Source organism: Miscanthus floridulus, chromosome 7 (genome assembly GCF_019320115.1).
Source record: "Miscanthus floridulus cultivar M001 chromosome 7, ASM1932011v1, whole genome shotgun sequence".
Classification (NCBI taxonomy): Eukaryota; Viridiplantae; Streptophyta; class Magnoliopsida; order Poales; family Poaceae; genus Miscanthus; species Miscanthus floridulus.
The window spans coordinates 132,400,290-132,419,277 of NC_089586.1; the positions used below are offsets into that span (position 1 = coordinate 132,400,290).

Sequence of the window (18,988 nt, forward strand, 5' to 3'; positions counted from 1 at the left end):
TATTTTTAAAAGATTTTGTCGATTTCCAAAATTGTCGCTGTGTTCTTCAAGATGTGTACTGCTGCGTCATACTCACATATATACGTACACCTCATCTGCCTTTATGATCTGCAAGGTAGCGATAGAGGACGAGTACCTGGCGCCTGACGGCCGGCCTATGCACAAGCGCAATACGGCGCTTTGAGATTCGTGCAGCGGGACATCCGACGCCTGGGAGCAGGTGGGGAGGCGGGCTACCGGTCTCCAGGAAGAAAAGGCCACACGTCGCTTTCCGCCTCCGCCTCCGCTCCCTTCCTTTCCCATTCGTCTCGTCTCGTCTCGCTCTCGCTCTCGCCTGCCGCCTCGCCTCGCTCCGGCCGCAGCAGCCGCCTCCGCCCTTCCCTCCCTCCGGAAAATTCCCCAATCCACCCCTCAAACCCTAAATAAATCCTCGATCGGCGCGCGCGGGAATCCAGCCACCGTCGGATGGGACCGCAGCCGGCGGCTCCGTAGTGGATTGGAGGCGCTCGGTTCGCGGAGGCGAGGCTGCCTGTTTCATGCTGCTGCTACGGCGGCGGCACCCGTTCTAGAGGTGAGATCGACTCTCGGCGGTGTCGCGTAGGTTCCCGATCGGTTCCTCGGGTAGGGGTAGGACTGCCATGCCGTGTTTGTATTTTTGTTTGGTTCTTCCGTTTTATCTATCTATATCTATAATATCTTAGTTGGGCTAGGGAATGAATGTTTGGGTGTTTCCTCCGCGGATTAGGATGTTTTCCCATCAAGTTTTGTCCGGGAGTCTCCTGCAAGTTAGGTTTCCAGTGGCTTAGTGTTTTGGTTTGGTTCTTGTTTCTTCCGTCCAAGGTAACTTGATGCGCCAGCTCCCTGTACTTCCCTTAAAAGCGGTACTTATAAACCGGGTTCTTTTTAATACAATTAACGGAGGAACTTGGGATTCAAACGATTTCATGTGTTCTGTAATCATGATTTCTCATAAAGATGCATCGATCATTCTTCCAGTTCAATTTTCATGCATACCTTCGGATTACAACTCGACTCTATACAAGCTTTGCAGAAAAAAAAAAGACAGTACTGATCACCATCTGCTTACTGGTTTAGGATTGAACGAAACCAAGAAGGAAGGAAGGAAGGAAGGAGATTGGAACAGAGGCAGGCGCTTCGTCGATGTCTCCATCTCAAGCGGCGGCGGCTGGCCCCACCTTTGAGGACCTCGAGCGCGACCTGCAGGCAGTTCTCATGGACCAAAACCACACGCCCCCCTCGGACGAGCTCAGCATGTTCCGCAGCGGCAGTGCTCCCCCAACAGTCGAGGGCTCACGCACGGCCATTGGCGCGCTCTTCTCTGGTCCGCCGCTTCCTGCCAACAACCTTGGTGGTAGCGGCAGCGGGGCTGGTGCTGGCCTTGACATGCTCACTGAGGAGGAGATACGGTCGCACCCAGCATATCTATCGTACTACTATTCTAATGAGCACCTCAACCCAAGGCTTCCGCCACCAATGGTCTCCAAAGAGGACTGGCGTGCGGCGCAGCGGTTCCAGGCTGTGTCCGGAGGTATCGGGGATAGGAGGAGGAGGCCTTCGGAGGTCGGGAGTGGAAACTCTCTGTTCTCGGTGCAGCCAGGCCGTGAGGTTGGTGGAGAGAAGGCGCTGCTGAGTGATAGAATGGGGAGGGGTGAAAGGAATGGGCTTGCACGGCAGCAGTCATCAGAGTGGCTTGGGAGAGGCGCCGATGGGCTCATCGGCTTGACAGATGTCAGTGGCCTTGGGTCTCGGCGCAAGAGCTTTGCTGATGCATTGCAGGTTTGGAGCATATTTCATCGTTGATTTTGATTTCATTTTGTTGCTGTAGTTACGTCTTCAGTAGAAGCACACATTGTTGTTGAATGGAATTATATTACCCATCTTCAGTATAAGCAAACATTTTATTTTTCCTCAGCGACTGCATAGTGAAATTCTCTTTTGAACCGTTTGGGACGGAATGCATATGTGAAATTAGCAGATTATTCACAAATCATACTTCTAGTAACATTAAAATCCACCAGAGTTGTGTTCACTGCTGAACTTGATGGAGGTGATTGTTTTTTTTTTGTGCCTGACATTATCATATGAAACTTCGCGCACAGATATTTATAGGCTACTGCTACAATTTAGCACCACTATATCTATTACTGTGTTTTTCATTTTGTTTTGTTTTCTTATTCTCATCTGCAATTGTTTCAATGGCAGGAAAATATTAGCCGTCCTGCTGCTACAGTCGGTCATCTTTCACGTTCTAATAGCCGTAATGCTCTTGAGGGCCCAACTCCAATCAGGTCATCTGATTCACCCAAGCCACAACTGCAGAATAGATCAGAATCCATGAATGGCCTGCGATCTGGATCCACTTCACCCAGTCTGGTCAGGGTCCAAAGTCTTGGTTCTTCAATGTCTCATACCTTTGCTTCTGCAGTAGGTTCATCTATCTCAAGAAGCACCACCCCTGACCCCCAGCTGATACGGAGAACTCCAAGTCCTTGCCTTCCTCCAGTTGGAGTTCGGATGGGGAGTTCTGATAGAAAGGTTGAAGCTGCAGCTGTTGCTTCACTTAATCATGACGCTGCTGACATTGCGGCAACTCTGTCTAGCTTAAGCCTATCTGGAAATAGGATGTCGAATGTGGAAAATGATGCTCAGAATCATGTTTATCAGAACTTTGGTGACCAGGCAGATGTGCTGTTTAATGTACCAAAGGAACATAGGCAACTTTCACCACAAAATTTAACTCAAAATACCGATGAAGACTCGCTTAATGCCCCTGAATATGCAGTTTTTCCAAATGGGGGGAGTAACTTCAGTAATTTGCATGCTAGTAAGCTGACATCTCATAGCAATAGCAAGTTCCCTATGCAGTCACCACACGGTAATGCGAACAAGAAAGGATCTTTGATGAGCTCAGCTGGATCAGTTTCTCACTACCAGAACTTTAATGGTGATAGCCATGGCATTGATGTATCTGGATGGCATATGAAGACTCATGCAGGCGGTTTTACTTCATCCATGCTGAATAATCAACTGAATCCTGGTACCCTTAATCCCTTTCCCCATCTCTCTTCCTCTCCCCTTGCCTGTCTGTCGTTCACTCACTCACCTTTTGAACCATGTTTTCATGTCCAGATGGTGACTATGGCAATGTTCTTTCGAACCATGGGGGATCGAGTTATCAGGGCCAACCAACAGAGACAATGTATGCACAATACTTGCAGGCAAACCCTGATTCCCCCCTTGGTGCTGCTGCAAGCCTGAGTCCTTTCCAAGGGAGGGGGTTTACTGGTTCAGGACACTTGGATAGTCCTGGATACCAAAAAGCTTACCTTGGGTCATTATTTGCCCAGCAAAAGCTACAGTATGGGATGCCATACCTGGGCAAGTCTGGTGCTCTTAATCAAAATATCTATGGCAACGATCCTGCATTTGGCATCGGAATGACTTATCTAACAAGCCCACCATCCAGTCCGTACATCTCATCTCCTCAAGGCCATGTCAGGCAAGGAGATGGACTGACTCGACTTCCAGCCATGGTGAGGAACTCTGCTGGAGGATCCATGGGATCATGGAATTCAGAGAATGGTCTGATGGATAATGATTATGGGTCCTCCCTGCTGGAGGAATTCAAAACTAACAAAACCAGATCTTTTGAGCTGTTAGATATTGTAGGCCATGTGGTAGAGTTCAGGTACTATTTCCTTGGAATTCCAACAGAGTCAAGTTCATTTGTTTTGATTTGAAGCTAATATGGTTCTCTCTTTGACCTTTCAGTTCGGATCAGTATGGGAGTCGCTTTATACAGCAGAAACTAGAAACTGCTTCTATTGAAGAGAAGAATATGATTTTTCCTGAGATACTTCCCCAGGCACGTACTTTGATGACTGATGTTTTCGGGAACTATGTTATACAGAAGGTGAGCAACCTCATTTGGAACAGAATGAGTCTGGTTTGTTTTTCGACGATTTGCATATTCATTTTTATAATTGAGAGCTTAGTTTTTTAATTAGTAATTGCTTGAGTTTGGCAGTTCTTTGAATACGGAACTGAAACACAAACGAAGCAACTGGCAACCCTGCTCAAGGGTTATGTGTTACAGCTGAGTCTTCAAATGTATGGCTGCCGGGTGATTCAGAAGGTTTGTATACTGCTACAAGCAAGGTTTCCACCCTATTAGTTTAAATCCCAGTCATCTAGTGATCAAAATAACTTCTGCGGAGGCTTAGGAGGGTACTTGTTTTTCTGTAGGCTTTGGAAGTTGTTGAAGTGGAACAACAAACACAAATGGCTTTGGAACTTGATGGATCTATCATGAGATGTGTTCGTGATCAGAATGGCAACCATGTTATTCAAAAATGTATAGAATGCATCCCTCAGGAGAGGATACGATTTATCATTTCTGCCTTTTACGGACATGTGGTGGAGCTTTCCATGCATCCCTATGGTTGCCGTGTTATTCAGGTGCTACATCGGCTCCTCTGGTTTTGCCATCTTTTTATATATATATAGAGATTTTCTTAAATGTGTTCTTGCATATCGCCAGAGGGTATTGGAGCATTGTGATGATGAAAGCACACAAAATGCCATGATGGAAGAGATCATGCAGTCTGTGGTTACTTTAACAGAGGACCAGTATGGTAATTACGTAATCCAGGTAACTGTCTATTCATTTCCTGTTCTTTTTTCTGATAAAGGCACTGAATCGTTCTTCTGTCAATCATTTTAGCACTATCTCTTGTGCCTATTAGCTTGCGTATATCTCATAAGTCTTGTCTATTATGACCAAGTTTTCTAGCTTCTTGTTGAAAATATGTATGATACTTAGAAGTGGCTTTATTTATTGTTGCTTAATAAGTGGTATTTGACTTTCAGTCGTTTTCTTTTGTTTTAGAGTGTTGTATTATGTTATGATATTCTGTATTGACTTGCCGTTGCCTTACGCTTCATGTTGGTTCATCCCATTTTTGAGAAATAGCTTTTTATAATCCCATTTCTTGTTTTGCAGCATGTCTTGCAGCATGGGAAACCAGAAGAGCGTTCTACTATAATTACACAACTCGCCGGACAGATAGTGAAGATGAGCCAGCAGAAATTTGCTTCTAATGTTGTTGAGAAGTGTCTTACTTTTGGTAATCCTGAGCAACGCCAGATTCTGATCAATGAAATGCTTGGCACAACTGATGAGAATGAGCCATTACAGGTTTGGCAACAATTGGACTGAGCTTGCTTTTTAAAAAAAAACCCGGCAGTACCGGGGTCTGCTGCTGCAGGGTTGAATTCCATGCATTCTAAGTTTCTAACAACACTTGTAATGTGAACTTATGCTCTCCAGGCAATGATGAAAGACCAGTTCGCAAACTATGTGGTGCAGAAGGTTCTAGAGATATGTGATGACCAGAACCGTGAATTGATTCTTTCCCGTATCAAGGTGCACTTGAATGCACTGAAAAGATACACCTACGGGAAGCATATTGTGGCACGTGTTGAGAAGCTTATTGCCGCAGGAGGTAAATAAATCCCAAGACCCAAGGCTACTGAAAACCATTTGTCCTTGTCATTTGATCTTTTGACCACTGACCATTTGCATGTTGGTTGTGTTTCTTATCATCTATCAGAACGGCGCATTGGTGCCCCATCCTCCTGCTGAGATGGCAATGGTTAGGTTACAGAATAACACCTGTACAGACAGACAGAAGATAGCGAGGCCTAGCTTTTTACCATTACCAGTAGTCGGTAATATTGAGCGAGTACAACCGCAGAAGTTAAAAAAGGCTCCCGAATCCTTTGATGTAAATAAAGGAGAGCCTCTGGAAATAAATAAACAAGAATGAAAAAAGATGAAGAGATTTTTCTTGTCCTTGAGGAAAGTTGTATATTTGTATGGTTTATTTTCCCCTCTTGAAGCAGCAGGATAAAGAAGTGCAGAATATTGTGGAAGAAGCAAAGCAATTAGCAGAAGGATAAAGGTTTTAGGATCAATAGATGATGGGAAGCAAGGACAGCTGTAGGTTATCCTTTTTCCTTGGGTTTCATCAGTCATTGTATATAAGTAAGGTTCATGGTGATGTTAATCTCTGTAAAGCCTGCCTTCAGTTTACTGACATTTTTCTGAAATCAAAACAAATGCATGTTTTCTGGTACTAGTCAAATGCCAACATCTGAGCAGCTCTTCAAATATCAGTTTCTCACCAATCAACGTTGGCATAATGTTCATCAAATGTTGTAGTTAACCTTTATAGATGACGCATCAATGGCATAATGTTCGGAACTTCGTGCAAATTTTTATTCGTGTTACTATATTGCTCAACCATAGGACATGTATGTATGACACATATTTTAGCCACGTGAGGTGACTTTATTAACAGAAGGGGTCTTATTTTTTTCCCCCAAGGATACATATTTGCCCTTGCTCGGAACATTATTTTGCCAAAGATAATACTCCTACTACAGGGTGTGATAGAGCATGGTTGCCTGTACAAAGCATCAGGTCCTCTGTTTTCAGCCAAGTGAGGGCATTTTGTAGTTTGGACAGGTACATGCTACAAAGCCACAGCCACCAGTATACGCTCTACAGCACAGCTCACAGCATCACAAAAGCAGATGCCCAAGAAACGTATCACCCGCTGGGACCAGCGCAGCGTGTCGCCGGCCTTCTCTTCACCCCAGTGGCGCTATGACGCGCATGGCATTCTGGTGCCAGCTACCTCCTTGGACATTTTCAGGAACAGGTCCAGGTTGTGGTGGTACCGGCGGTTTATGCCATCATCTTCAGCTGCCACACTCCCATGGATGCTCTCCGGGGCTGGTGAGTTCTTGGTTTTGCTCACAGCTTCCTCGTCGTCGGACCAGTCGCCATTCTCCATCACATCGCGCATGGCTAAGTCCTCATATTCCTCATCCGACTTGGTTGAGTGCTCGTCCACAGAGCCTGCATCTATCTGCAAGTATCCAGAGATGCGAGAGAACATTCAGCGTCATCTCAATTTTTCAGTGTATTGGTGTGGTGAAACTAGATACGGAAAAAACAAAACCAAGTTGTTGAACACTGCAAGAGATAAATCGCCCATACCTCGTGCATGTCCTTTTCTTCATCAGTTAGGTCTTCATCAGTTTCAGCATCACGAGGGTCGTCAGCTTCTTCTTCTTCGCTGCCATAGACTGAGTAGTCCTCCATAAGCTGGCAAGGTTAAAGCATCTGTTAGTTTGCCGGACCTGCATATGGCATATCGTTTCGCATGTGAAAAAAATCTGAAGTTCTCTATAATAAATAAGGTTGTGCCAAACCCTCTAGTGTCTGCAGTAGATGCTGTAATATTTCCAACAGAAAAGGACACTCAGAGTTTGACATGCCACTAAAATCATAATTCTGGTAGACCAGGGCATACCTCCTTCGAAGTGGAATCTGACATCTTTGGCGAACTGCAGCATGACGAATAATTTCTACCACCAGTCTCTACGCTATCAGCCCTCAGGTCTTCTACACTCCCAGTATGGCTGGTTCCACCCGTGTCACTCATCCAGGCACTGATCCCAAAAGGACCAAACTGGAGATTAACTGCCTCTGCCTTCCCAATTTGTGAGGCATCCAGCATAGGATTTTCAGCAGACTTCTTGCTGTTTGTGATACCATTAAGATCCCCATTGCCATCACTTCGCACCTACATGCCAAGCTTTGGTGACAGAACCATCAGTGTTAAGGAGTGCCATCAGATTCCTTGAAGACCCCTTCCTTTGGATCAACTGAAACATGCCCTTAGAACCCAAGGTGTTAGCTGCACGCTGGTTCCTGTATTCCTCATCCACTACAGCAACAGTGTTTGTGTTGAGGTCATACAGTTGCTCCCCGGCTGCTCGCCGGCGAAGACAGCTGAAGACTGTGGCATGTATAGCAGCCACACTCTGGTCAACATTGGTGTTGTTGATCTTCGGCACAAGATGCTTGTCAGCTCGGTTGCATAGGTATTCCTGGATAGCTCTAATATTTCGGATGTATTTGATGTATCTGTTCTTTGCTGGGTCTAGAGTCATGTACTTTGCACGTACAGCAAATCGTTCCATGTGTTTCTCCTCATTTGTAATGTATACCATAAATGGTATTATGGAAGGATGTTTCTTCATTAATCCCATCTGTTAGTTAACAGTAGAAGAAGAGTTTAATCAGTGGCCAGGAGAAATGAGATATATAACTAAATGATGCAAAATAGCATAAACTAAAAAAATTTATGAAATACCCCTGCGCTGTTTCTTGACTAATACGTACCACAAAGTTAAGGCTTAGATGCACTCCTTCGACAATCACAGATTCTTTCTGTTCTTCCCAGGATGTAATTAGCCTGTCCAGGCTGTCGATCACCATCTCGCTTTGCGCCTTGTAGCCTTCTACTGCCATTTGCTTGTTGCCAATCAATTCAGCTCTAGGAGGTAATTCTGAGGATCCTTGCTGAGATTTGTTGTCTGAAGTCACATCTTTGCCTCCACTGGTATTTGGATGAGAAACAACTGTGGGTTTATTTGCCTTGCGCTTTGCCTTTGCCTGAGCAACTGCAATAGGATCTAAATATTCGCCTGCATGGTAGGTTGAGGCATAGAGAAGAGGATTTTGTTTTTCATCTGCAAAGCCTCTCATCATATGTCGTATGGAATCAGTAGAAACTACTGTCGTGATACCCAACCTACTACCCTGGTGAACAAAAAAATAAATCAAGGACTCAGGAATTGTTCATTTCATTCATTTATTTGACGAAAAAACAACAAAGCCTTTCTAGTCCCAAGCAAGATGGGGTTGTCTAGAGTTGAAACCCAACATGAGCAGTCATTTCAAAAAAAAAAACCCAACATGAGCGCCACATTCATTTCTGAGTTTGATAAAAAAAAAGTTCTGAAAGCAACTAAACAGTAAGTGAAACTAAAAGGGGTTAGATGCTTCGAAGTTGATTGTTTATTATGGACACTTGTTATTAAGCGTGTGTTTGGATTGGAACCTGAGCCATGCTGTGCCGGCCAGGCAGCAGATCCACACCAGGTGTCTAGAATCGGACATCTGAGCAAGCTGCCTGGACCAGGCTGTGGTGGCCAAATTTACTGGATTGCTGATATGGTACAAAAATTGCTAATCCTGAAATGGACAATTGTTGTAGATGATATTAAACATACCAGCAAAGATGATAAAGTGGACTTGCCACATCCGCTTGTCCCACACAAGAGTATTGTCACCGATTCCTTTCTCTCTTTAATTCTGATAAGAACAGTTGGAAAGGAAAAAAAAGGAAATGTTACAAAAAAAGGAAACATTATCAATTACTTTCAGGTTGCTTTGGAGTGGCTGTGATAAATTGTTGAGGGTTAAATACATTGATTCTGTTACGACAAATATCTTTGACTTAAATAAGGAATGCCAAACATGCATGGAAATTGATGTGATGGATATGTGCATTAAATGGACAGATAAATACAGTTGATAAGCAAGTTGTTTTACCTGCAAGCCAGAAGCAGGTCAGCTTTCTGGTTGGGTCCGACATACTTGTACAAAGAGAGGGCATCACATACAACACTTACAAACACCTCTCTTGAAACAACAACAGTAGTCTGGTTCTTGTATAATTCAAACGGTATGCTGCTATTGCTTCTCTCCAACATTTTTGGAGTATCTGTACCATCTCCAAGGCCAAGGCCAGGATAATTTTCTTGTTTGGTTGCCCCATCTGACTTTGATGCAGCCAAGAATTCACTCTTCATCACATTGAATACTCTCTTGCTAATCTGTTGTGGCAACAAGGATTTTTTTTTTAAAAAAAAAGAGGTTTATTACCATAGCAAGTCTAGAAAGGAACAGCAGCTCACACAAGTCTGCAGAGAAGTAGGTATGACAAGTCTTGTAATTGATTTCATACTCAGCCCAATTGGACCGTCAGGAACCAAAGATGTCAACCAGTTACCAGCCATGACCCAATCAGAGCAAAAATAAGGCGCGTCGAGTGGGAACCTGATACCCATTCCAAGTCAATTGCCAGATACTGTCTAGAATCGTGTACCCATCAAAGTAGGGTCCGAAAGCAAAAAGATCATGCATCATGGGAAGGCAATACAAAAATGCGTCTACATCACATAACATGGCGTTGTCTTTGTCAATGGAACATAATAATCCCGAGAAAGCAATAGTAATTCACACCAGCCGAACTAACAGGCAACAGCTGCATGACAGTATATCTTATGATGATAGCGACCTCACAAAGAAGCAAGTAGTATCACTTGGTGATGAACAAGAACAAGAACTAAAGTTGGAATTTTTTCGGTTTCCACAAAACGCAAAATTTGAGCCGATTGGAAGCCTTGGGAGCTCAGCTCAAGCCTGAAAGATGCCCCTCATCTTCCGTCACAGAGACGAAAAGGATAGGGCTTGAGGAGATGGGGATTTTGGTTCGAGCCGGGAACAAATCTGCGCATCCGCAGCAGGAGGCTAAAAGATGCCACCTTTTTTCATGTCAAAATCGCCGATCACAAACCACACATGTCAGCTCTACAGTAGACATGCAGCAAGAGGAGGTGATTCACGCCCAAAGCGCCCACAGAAATTAAGCAGCAAGCTTAGCTTTCGATGCAGGGATCTACCGCACGAGAGGATCAGACAGCCCGGCTCAATCATAGTAGTAACCCAAGCTTAAAGAAAGCTAGGAGCAAAAAGCAAGATCACACGCAAGAGGGAAGAAGAGAGGGACCTTGAAGGCATGGCGAGGCTTGCATCCCATGAGATGCAGGGTGCTCTGCAGCACGGGGCGCGTGTACCGGAATGCCCGGCGGCCCCCACCGTCGGCGACGGCAATGTAGAGCAGCTTGGGCGGCGGCGGCGGCGCCTCCTCCTCCGCCATGTCCCCTACCTGCAACGAGAGGTGCCGGGAGGACGGATCAAGAAACGAACGGTGGCCGGATCAGGGGAGCCGGCGGCGACGGGGGCTTGGCGAGCGGTGGACCTGGAGGGCGGGAGGACGCGGAGGGGGGTTTTGAGGCGCATTGCGGCGGCGGCGGGGCCATGGCGGTGCGGGCAGGGGGGGGGCGGCGGGCGGCAGGTGTCGTCACGACGTCCACGCCGCGTCCGCGCATGGCGTCCACATGGCCGCCCGCGCGACGCGCGGCCTTGTTCGCTTCCTCCCCCACCTGCTGGCCTACCTTGCTCGGTGTCCCCTCCCCACCTGCTCTTGCCTTCTCTTCTCGGGATGGGTGGGAACGGGAATTGTTTTCTTTTCCTCCTATACTACTAGTTTCGAGGGTTCTTCGAATTTCTTCCCGCTTCAATGGCGGTTCTGCCACACCTCCACGCCATTTGCGTGAGAGATCTTTGACTATATATACACAACTTGTTGCAAGGCATGTGATTTGGTACGTCTTTGTTGCTGAAAAACGCAACGCGTATGAGAGATCTGGTCTCATACAAAACCGATGAATCGTATTCGGTTATATGTTTAACAAATAGTCTTACACGCGGCATCCACTAGCAGTTCGATTAGGATGCCTTTGTTATTTTGTTATTTGTACTATAATACTGTCTTCGTTCTAAAAGGGACGATTACAATTCTAGGTTTGGATTGAGTTAAATTTTCTTAATTTATTAAATTATTTATAGTAAATATTTTATTAATATTTATGGCTCCATGAAAATATATATAATTTAATAACAAATGTTGGTATCATTAATCTTACTACTCTTTTGTATAGATTTAATTGAGCTTAAATTTGTTTCACTCCTTGAAGTGAGATTTTTTTTTCTTTTGACAGAGGAAGTATATAATGCAAAGTAGATATTTAAGCTTATGCATACATCCAAACAGGCAAAGAGACAAAGGTTAGCTAGTTTCGCAGTTGTTTCGTGTCTGCTTAAGTAAATATAATAAGGTTTTGATTTGGCTAAACTCCCAAGACACTGCATAGAATTGTATGTTGGCAATCTGATCTGTTCCTGGCCAGAGGTCAACTTGTCATGGGCTTAGTGGTACAGATGGAGCATAGGCTTAGGATGTGGCGACTGCGAGCTGCACGACGTGACGACCACCCTTGTTTGTAGCCTTGTTTAATGCAACGACAGGGACAAGAGACAATGTCTCTACTATTACCAACGCGGCTAAGTAAAAGAAGAAAAAAAAACACTTTTTTGACACGGCTTGTAGCTTAATCCTTAGATTTTAAGCATCTAGGGAAGACGTTATTAGCTTGTACTAGCATTCTTTCTTCTATAAATTACAAATTATCATAGCGTAGTACCAACTAGATAGATTTTTCCACTGGTTTCTAAGAATACACTTAGAGGTACATACAGCGATAGGGCTTTTGTGGGGCTCAACAATTGCCCTTGCCACAATAAAATTAAGTAGGCGATGCAAGGACTCTAAGAAGTTATTAAAGATAATTTTATAGGATCTTTGATTTGAAGAATGAGTGAGTCGATCATTTTCTTATTCCGCTTTTTTGTTTGGTCTACCCAAATGAAATAGGTTGATCTATCATCATATCGTTTCTCATAAGCAGTAAGTAGTACTAATATAAGGAATGAAATTATTTCATTAATTTTAAGAAATAAACTCATAATACACCATCTCATTTAAAATGGTTTGATTCCACAAACTAAACATCTTGGAACTCTCTCGATGTGATCAAAAAACAGTGCTCATATTTTTTTGCACATCGAGAAATATTAACAGATATACTGATTCATGAGTGCTTCATCATACAGTATAGCTTTATTTTGCATTGAAAATTAAATGCGATAACCTTGAGATAGATACGTATAGATAGCATGGGTTGGCCCTCGCTTGTTTCCCTTTGCTTTTTGCGGTGCGTGGCATCGAGTAGCGTTCCCTAGCCAACAAATGAAAAGGAAAGAAATGGACGATGGAGGTGGAGCCGGCCAGAAGTGGTGGATGCGTGGCGTTGGTGGGGTCCCGCCCGTCCGGCGCACCGAAGCCCAGCCCAGCACTAACAGACGGCGTCCGCGGCGCGCCAAAAAAACAACGGTCGCCGCGCTCCACCCGGGCACCAGTTCGAGAGGACAGGACATGTCATTTTTTTTTACGCCTAGCGCCTGAACGTATGGTGTCCGCACGCGTCTGGACACACCTTAAAAAAAAAAAAGCACCCACTTAAAGAATCAGCGTCGGCATATGTGCACATGTCCCCGTCCGCGGCCTATTTCCTCCACACCCCTATCCCGTCACCGTGCTGCCATCTTAAGCGCGCTCCCTCTGCAAGCCTCCGCCGCGTCCCATCTGCAGGCCCCTGCCGTGACATGCAGCTCCTCGCCCGTTTCGCGCTGCACGCAGGGCCCGCACCGCCGAGTGACAAAGAGGGGAAGGGCACGCGGCGCCTCCAATTCGGAAGGACCCGGTTGTGGCGTTGTATAGATGCCCTGCCGGCTCCGGAAGAGACGATGCAGTAGAAGGTTGGAAGGAGAGATGAACACCCGATCTACTTATGAAACATCCAAATACAACAGTTGCAATATAGTCTGAAGATAGTTGAAACACTTGAAACATGCTTCTGAAACACTTGAAAAAAAAAACACCTGAAAACGCACTTGAAAACCATTGCAACCATAAGCAACATCCAAATAAAATATATGCAACGTATGTGTGAAACATATGCAACATCCAGATAAACACATTTGCACCCTTTATTGCCTTAGTGCCCTCAAATGATTCTTTCAACTTCTTCCAAGCTTCATGAGCCATCTCGATGTTCTTGATTTGTTCAAATGTTCTCTCATCAATAGCATCATGAATAGCACTAAGAGCAATGTCATTATTTTAGAGAAAGCACTTCTTCGCCCAAAGTGGGATTCTCCGGATCGGCTATCTCAATTTTGATCTCCACCATCTTCCACACTCTTCTATTGATTGACTTGATATGGGTGGTCATCTTTGACTTCCAATAAGGATAATTTGTGCTATCAAATTAGGGTGGCTTCTTGGTGTTGTTGATTTGAACCATTTTAACACCGAAGGTTGTTAAGTCTCAAATCACGGTGATCACGGCTCTGATACCACTTGAAAGGTTCTAATGGCTAGAGGGGGGTGAATAGCCTATTAATAATTCTACAACAACACTAAGGCAAGTGATTAGTAAATAAGACAGCGAAGTGAATTTTGCGCTATCACTACACTTGTGTTGTAAGCCACCTACCCAATTCTAAAATCTATTATCTCTAGTATATCATAAGGCTAGGTCACTAATTTACACCTAGGTGAGCAAGCTAACAAGAGAATTACAACTAAGAGCTACACTGACTAGTTTCAATTACCACAAGCTCTACACAAGTAAAGGCACAATGTAATACAAGAGAGTGGTAGAGAGGTATACCGCCGTGGCAAGTGATCAATCAATGAATAACAATGAATACCAAGGAGACTGTCGGGGACCTAATACCAGGGTACCCCAGAAGGTGGAACCGATGACCACCGAACGTGAAAAACTTCTGGACGCATAAGGGCTCCATGTCATCCCTTGTTCGAGTGACATGAGTTCGGTTCCGCCTCGCCCGACACCTTCGGGACGGGCTCGGTCTCGCCCGAGGGCCGAGGGATAAACTCCGTCTCGCCTGACGCCTTGAGGGCGGGCTCGGTCTCGCCCGAGGGCTGAGGGATGAATTCCGTCTCGCCCGACCCCGGAGGGGCGGGGTCAGCCTCACCCGACGCCTTTGTGGGATAACCCTACCTCGCCCCAAAAGCTCAAGGCTAATCTCCGTCTCGCCCGACGCCTATAGGGCGGGCTCGGTCTCGCCCGAAGGCAAAGGGATGGGTTCCGCCTCGCCCGATCCCAGAGGGATAGGTTAGGTCTCGCCCAAGAGATAGGGATTGGTCTCCGCCTCACCCGACGGCCCAGAACGAGCCTCGCCCTGATCGATATCTATCCCTCATAATGATGGGTACAGGACGAGACAAGACGTTTGGGTCAACCATGGCTCCAACGACCATACCCTGCGCCCTGGCAGGAAAAGGACTGCCAGGGAACGACAGGACTGATGCTTTAGACCCTTCCGGGCGCCGCAGAGCCCAAAAGGTATTACAGGTGCGTGCATCTCGCCCTGTAGAGTTGTAGGCGCCGCCTTCAGCTCTGGGACACGGAACCCGACGAAGATATACGACAACCGCTACGCTCCAGGAAAGGATTTGCTATCTCCACGAACGACGGATATTCCGTCACCACGTTGTGGACCTGGGGGAGCGGCGCCCGCTTCCCGACCCCTCAGGCCCACCTAGTCAGAAGGCCTTAGCCACGGCGCTACATCGACCCCCGACCCCACGTTCCTCCAACGAGGACTCATGGGAACCAGAAGGCGTGCAAAGCAAGGCTAGGGGAGGCTCATAAGTCAAAACCACTGTACTGCAGCCCATACCCTGCGCTAACCTGACATCCTACAGAGACATCGACAACATGGTAAGCACTTATCTTCCTTCGCACTGAAGGACCTGACCAGGTAAACGTGAGCCACATGACTAAGTAGAGTACACATCCTAGAGCCCTCACCCTTGTAAAGCCAGCCCCTTCTTCTATAAAAGGGGATGCGCTTCCTCCATCAGAGGGGACCAAAAAAGAAGACCGAACAAGAGAACGCACTCATACGCACAGTCAAGTGGCTACGAAGCTCTTGACCACCTTTCAACCCTTCCATCAGAGACTTAGGACCAGTCCCTCTCTCGATAGTTTGTACCCCTTACTACAGATCGTTCACGGTGCTAATAACACAAGCAGCAGCAAACTGGACGTAGGGACGTTCCGCCCGAACCAGTATAAATCTTGTGTCCTTTAGCGCACCATCCGAGCCTAACGCGCATTACTATAAATTTACTTGCCGGTGCTTGTATGAAACACCGACAGTTGGCGCGCCAGGTAGGGGCTTTGCGCGTTCCAAATCAGGTCTCGGATGGCCACCCACGCAATCACCTGGGCCCCGGGCGCACACGTGCGTTTCGGCGACCTGGATTTCATCATCACACTAGGAGGAGAGCTGGCGCTGACTCACTCAGCCGCCCCATCTCCCCCTTCGATCAACCTCAGCCGTCTCAGGCTTAGGGGCCCACTGGGCAACTCCCGAGGAGTCCCGTCACCCAAGGAGGCCTCTCACAACGCCACCATGTGTCCGGAAGGGTCCGTATGGAGCGCCCCGACAGCGTTTCCGTTCGGTCTTCGCAACGTTGCGGCAACCGCTGGCCTCCTTCTGGCGCTACGTGTGGTTCAACCACCCACGGACATCGAGTTCGTGGGGGCGATTGAGCGGGATACGGAGACCCTCTACGAGCTTCTCAACAAGGAACCTGTATCGCTCTCCAGCTCAGATTCCAGTAGGGGGAGCCACCACCCTTCCCGGGAATGCTACATGACGCAGACCCCCGAGGGTCACGTCGAAAGCGCCTCCAGGGAAGAGGCCACCCCTACAAACAATCCTGACAGCAGATCCGGGGAAGAGGGGACAGCCCCATCTCACCTGAGGATGGAGCAGCTAAGGGCTCGTCAGCAAGAGATCGATGAGGCCGGGCAAGGGCTCGCACGGGAATACGCGGACATCAATCGCGAGATTGAACGCCGCAAAGACGGGGGGCGCGCGCGCGCCACAGCCCGCACCGTATATCAAAGGATCCTCACCGACGATGGGGCCTTTCCTCACTTTGCTCGAGCCAGCCAGAACATCGCCGCAGCAACCGCCTTGCTGCATGGCCTCCCAGAGGCCGCGACGTCCGAGGATCGACGCGCTTATCGGGAGATTCGCACGTTGCTCGAGCGTGCAGCAGCGCAGCAGGCGGAAAGTTCGTTGTCTCGACGACGCGAACCCGACACCAGCCAGCGCACGCCCTCAGTGCGTCCCACCAAGGACGTATCCGTACACCAAACACCGCCAGCCGGCGGGCAGCCCTCCGTCGTCCCTATACATCAACGCCTCGGTCGTGGCCGCGACGTTCGCAGCATCATCAATGCCCGGAGACGTGCCCATGGCGACGAGGGAGAAGCAGCGCGCCGCGGCTATCATCCCCGACGTGGTGGGCACTACGACAGCAACGAGGACCGAAGCCCGAGCCCCGTCCTGCCAGGCCCTTAGGCCTTTGGCCGGCACATCCTCAACGCTGCGTTCCCTCTAAGGTATCGACCACCTACGAACATTCCTAAATATTCTGGCGAAACAAATCCCGGGCTTTGGCTCGAAGACTATCGGCTTGCATGTCAGGCCGGTGGTGCGAGTGATGATAACTTCATTATTCGCAATCTCCCGCTGTTCTTGGCCGACTCGGCACGAGCATGGCTGGAGCACCTACCGTCCAATGCTATTCAGAGCTGGGCGGATCTGACTGAGATCTTCGTGGGTAATTTCCAGGGCACGTACAAACGCCCTGGAAACCCATGGGACCTCAAGAACTGCCGTCAGAAGGCCGATGAAACCCTCCGCGGGTACATCCGGCGCTTTTCCTGACAGTGCAATGAGCTCCCGAACGTCGCCGACGCTGACGTGATAGGAGCCTTTCTGTCTGGGACGACCTGCGAATCCCTGGTCCACAAGCTGGGACGCAGGGGCCCACGAACTACCAAAGAACTCCTGGACATCGCCACCAGTCACGCCTCTGGAGAGGAGGCAGTCGGAGCCATCTTTGATCGCTCCGACGGAAAGACAAGGCGGGACGAGGACGCCAGCGAAGGCGCCTCCAACCATCCCGCCAAAGGGAAAAATAAGAAGCAACGGCGCGACAACTCACTCGCGGCCGCTGCCGACCGCAAAGGTGGCCAGAAGCCCGCGGAGGGCACTCCGAACCACTTCGAGAAAATGCTCGAGGGGCCATGCCCAAACCACGCCTTCCTGGCCAAGCACCTATACAAGGAATGCGGCCTTATGCGCAAATACTTGGCCGGGGGCCTGAATAAGGAGGAGCAGGGGAAGGAGCCTGTTCCCACCACTAATGACACGGAGGAGAAGGACGACACCTTCCCAACTCCAACCGGTGCCCTCATGATCTTCGGAGGATCGACGGCCTACGACTCCAGGCACCACCAGAAGGTCGCACGTCGAGAGGTCTATACCGCTGGACCGGCTATGCCAGCTTATCTCCGGTGGTCGGAATCCGCCATAACCTTCGACCGGACCGACCATCCGGATGCCATCCCACACCCAGGAAGGTATCCGCTTGTCGTTGACCCGATCGTCGGTCCAAAGCGGCTCACCAAGGTACTGATGGATGGGGGCAGCGGCCTCAACATCATGTACGCCAAGACGCTCGACGAGATGGGCGTCGACCGAACGCACCTCCGTCCCGTTCGAGCACCTTTCCATGGCGTCGTGCCTGGAAGGCAAGCCGTGCCACTAGGGCAGATTGACCTGCCCGTCACTTTTGGGGATCGATCCAATTACCAGACCGAGACCCTCACCTTCGATGTAGTGGGGTTCCCGGGGACTTTCCACGCCATTCTGGGGCGACCATGTTACGCGAAGTTCATGGCCGTACCCAATTACACATACCTGAAGCTGAAGATGACGGGCCCTCGTGGGATCATCACCATCGGCACCTCCTTCCAACGCGCTTACGAGTGCGAGGTCGAATGCTGCGGACACGCATCCGCGGTCATCGCATCTGAAGAGCTCACCACCCTCAGGGAGGAGGTCATTGAAGGGACACCTAACGCAAAGAAGTCGTCTGGATTGTTCAAATCGGCAGAGGGTTCCAGGGACGTCCTCTTGGATCCCAGTAGCTCCAAGGGCAAAAAAGTCCGAATCGGGACCGCGCTCTCCTCCGCATAGGAAAGCACGCTCGTCGACTTCCTCCACGCCAACAAGGACATCTTTGCGTGGAAACCCTCGGATATGCCGGGCATCCCGAGGGAGGTCGCCGAGCATACTCTCCAAATCCTCCCGGGCTCCAAGCCGGTGAAACAACGCCTGCGCCGCTTCGACGAGGAGAAATGCAGGGCCATCGGCGAGGAGATAGCCAAACTACTGGCCGCAGGA

At 48.2% G+C, this 18,988-nt stretch overlaps 1 protein-coding gene and 1 pseudogene across 1 annotated transcript; one reads left to right on the forward strand and one right to left on the reverse strand.

Moving 5' to 3' along the window:
* Nucleotides 1–287: 287 nt before the first annotated feature.
* On the forward strand, nucleotides 288–6,158 carry LOC136468031 (pumilio homolog 3-like). Its single transcript, XM_066466882.1, has 11 exons — nucleotides 288–571; nucleotides 1,096–1,797; nucleotides 2,224–3,058; nucleotides 3,151–3,709; nucleotides 3,793–3,934; nucleotides 4,049–4,156; nucleotides 4,267–4,479; nucleotides 4,562–4,672; nucleotides 5,024–5,218; nucleotides 5,351–5,525; nucleotides 5,634–6,158. The coding sequence occupies exons 2-11, from the start codon at nucleotides 1,162–1,164 to the stop codon at nucleotides 5,663–5,665; spliced, it is 3,006 nt and encodes a 1,001-aa protein (XP_066322979.1). The 5' UTR covers nucleotides 288–571; nucleotides 1,096–1,161; the 3' UTR covers nucleotides 5,666–6,158.
* Nucleotides 6,159–6,341: 183 nt separating this feature from the next.
* On the reverse strand, nucleotides 6,342–11,342 carry LOC136468032 (P-loop NTPase domain-containing protein LPA1-like; annotated as a pseudogene).
* Nucleotides 11,343–18,988: the final 7,646 nt, after the last annotated feature.